At 37.0% G+C, this 3,264-nt stretch overlaps 1 protein-coding gene across 1 annotated transcript; it reads left to right on the forward strand.

Moving 5' to 3' along the window:
* The first annotated feature begins 1,049 nt into the window (after positions 1-1,049).
* LOC145131536 (F-box family protein) lies at positions 1,050-2,796 on the forward strand. Its single transcript, XM_079066214.1, has 2 exons — positions 1,050-2,062; positions 2,167-2,796. The coding sequence occupies exons 1-2, from the start codon at positions 1,178-1,180 to the stop codon at positions 2,596-2,598; spliced, it is 1,317 nt and encodes a 438-aa protein (XP_078922340.1). The 5' UTR covers positions 1,050-1,177; the 3' UTR covers positions 2,599-2,796.
* Positions 2,797-3,264: the final 468 nt, after the last annotated feature.

A 3,264-nucleotide genomic window follows, 5' to 3' on the forward strand; every position in this document is an offset into this window, starting at 1 on the left:
ATGGGATTAAAGGTAAAAAATAGCAACTTACTTGCAAAATTATCATAGAACTGTTAAAATAAACATACAATTAAACATTGTGAAAATAGTATTGGGGCATCATTCGAAAACAAAATTAATATTGTGAAAATAACATTTGGTAAAGGTACACATTTCAAACTGTTTTTTTAATTGAAGGAAAAAACCCGAACCGTTTTTTAAAAACCGATTCAGAATAGGTTTTAATAACTATTTGAAATTAGTTTTTTTTCCTGATTTTTCTACTATAACCGAACGAACCTATTTTAACTAGAAAAGTTGGCTTTTTACATAATTTCACTTACAAAAACCGAACCGCTTATAGCCGAAATAGGTCTAGACAAAATCAACTTGTTTTAAACTAATTTTTAAAAACCAAAACCGATATATGTACACATTTAGCCTTGGGACATATGGTAAATAAAGAACTTCATCCTCACAATAAAAACATTCATTTTCATCATTCCTTATTAAGTTTACGTTCATAGCTTGAAAGTGGACCCAATATGATGAACAAAAAAAAGTAAAGACAGAAACGTGACCTAGCATTTTAGATTCAATCATTTTTAGGTGATTGATGCTTAGGGCGTACATGAGTTAGAGAATATAAGTTTATTTGTTGGTAACCGACTCCATTAATGAAATATCAAGGAATATGTTAAAGTTGAGTTTATTTTGAAAAAAAAAACGTTTTAGGTCAAAACCGAAAATGTAGGGTCTTTTATGAAAAAAAATCTTTATTTACCTGTTGATGACCTGATGGGGTCTAAAATAATAAGTAATGGATAAAACTTGGGTAATTTTTGAAAAAGGAAAAAAAAAATAAGTCTAAACAAAATAAAATCAAAATATAACGTCTTTTATGAAAATAATGGAACCCAAAAAAAACCTGCCACCGGACCTTTTTGAAAGAAAATAAGAGTATCATTTGAACTATGAGTATAACTAGGAAAAAACAAGGACACTTCTTGCATTTTAGTCTTTTATAGAGATGTAAATGCAAATTCTTAAAATTGAGGATCTTTAATCTCTCTCGGACTTCCGGGAACACAATTTATCCAATTTATGCACGGATTGTACAGATAACCGAGGAAGCAAATTGGTATCAAGGACCGTAACATCGTGTGTTCCTCCTTTAGAATCCCAAATCAACAACCAAATGGCCAATCTTGATGCCGGTGAAACAATCATACCGGTGCTTTCCTTCTCCGACTTCCCCGAAGACGTTCAGCTCTGCATCCTGTCTTTCCTCACTCCATCCGAGATCTCCTCATTCGCCTGCACCTCAAAGCAATTCCTCTCCGTCTGCCGGAGCGACTCCAAGCTATGGTTTTCGATGTGCGATCGTCGATGGGGATCCAAGACCCAAATCAAAAAATGGGGCTCTGGTATGATCTCGTTCAAGCATCTCTACAAAACGCTACACGAATACGAAAACTTGATCGGATTCTGGCGTCTTAGCAGCAGCGAAAGCCAAGCCAGGAGCCCCAACGCAATTCCTAACCAACCACCGGCGTTGGTCTTTTTCGAGTGGGGTTCATCCTTCATTACCGGCTGTAGGGTTTCACCTTCCAACACCGCTAGTTATAACGTCGTAAAGGCCCCCTTTCTATGGATGGGTATTTCTCCTAAAGGTGAAATTGTTAATTTTCTTGAACCCAATTCCCAACTAAAATTGGATTCCAGTTCGATCGCCCTCGTTCAGAATGATCTAATTTCTTCTCTGGGAAATGAATTGGTTTCCGTGGATGTTTTTCATAAGGAGGATCACATTGTGATCGAAGAACGTGTTAGCTTTGGGAATCTAAATGTACTGAATGAAGAGACGCGCGTGTTTGAAAGTGGATCCCCTCCGGACAGGATAACCTCTGAGCTTTATCAGTACTTTGCAAACCGGACGAGTCCAGGAGGAGAAAGAGCCTGGAGGAGACAGAGGAGGAGAGAAAGAGAGAGGCGGGGGAATAAGAAATGGGACTCTGCGGATTTTGTTAAGATTGTCGATTGCTCTCCAACAACTTTAAGGCCTTTGCAGGGTCTTTGGAAGGTAAATCAAACATTCCATTGTAGAATTTGAAAACTTGATTGGAGTTTGAATTGATAACTTAAGTCATGGGGATAGGATAGCATTGATTTTGTTCCTTGCTGCAGGGATTTTGTGAAGATGCAAATTTGGACTTCTTTCTTATGACATATAACGACATTGGTGTTATAACATGTCGAAGGATTGGAGACTCGTGCAAACCTTTCTTCAGTTATGCACCAGTTTTTTGGACCTCAAACACTGAATCTCCATTTTCTTCTGAAGAAGAATACATATATGATACCCGTGAACATCTTCTGCCACCGGGTCATCTGCTGTGCTCAGAAAAGGAAGCCGTGTCACGCATTCTTTACATCGATTCAAGCTATGATCTGGTGATACCAGGATTGTCAACTGTTAATCCTCATCAGGCGGAGGGAAGGATTTGGCAGTATGGTGATGGCACATTTGGATTTGGGTTTCTTCGTGATAATCACATCATAGACCTAAGGCACATTGCAGTGGATGGATGCCTATTAGATGCAACAGAATCTTTGTAATAAATAGTTGATGCTCCTTGCTTAGATTAGTATTTACTATTTACTATTTAGTAATGTTGTAATTCACACATCTGAATTAGATCCGGGCTATCCTAGTGATCTACATTCGACTGTGTAGATAAATAAGTTAATTCCTTCACTTAACTGTATGTTCAGTTTATTTATTCTGCAAAATTTGAATTCTTCCTTCATATTCAATGTATGCTTTGAGAAAAGAAAAAGATTATATCTTATCTAGATGGTCGCTTGGATGCTGATGTATAGATAATCTGTATTATGGCAATAAAGGCTATACGTATTTAGGGAAAAGGACACGGAGGTATTGCAGGATGAAGAATTCTGCTATTTGCAAGAAGTTGCAAACTTGCAATGTACTTTATGTTTTTTCCTTATTATAGTATTTTTACTTCTTGGTTTGCTATACAGTAACTGTAAGCGTTGTAATTTCTGTGGGTTTTTGTTTTTTACAGCCTTTGTATGCTAATTTAACTCCGAGTTTTAAATATAAATGGCATCTTAATTGACATAAGGTACTAATTTGCTACTTATCACACACACACACATGCACATTCCGTATTGCTGCTAAAGAAGGCGTAATAACTCACTGGTCTGGCTCAATGGCACCAAAATTGTATCAGGGCTCAAGTGATTCATTGAAGCCACTGA

The sequence above is a fragment of the Lactuca virosa genome, chromosome 1 (genome assembly GCF_052849685.1).
Source record: "Lactuca virosa cultivar CGN04683 chromosome 1, Lactuca_virosa_CGN04683_v6, whole genome shotgun sequence".
In the NCBI taxonomy this organism is placed as follows: Eukaryota; Viridiplantae; Streptophyta; class Magnoliopsida; order Asterales; family Asteraceae; genus Lactuca; species Lactuca virosa.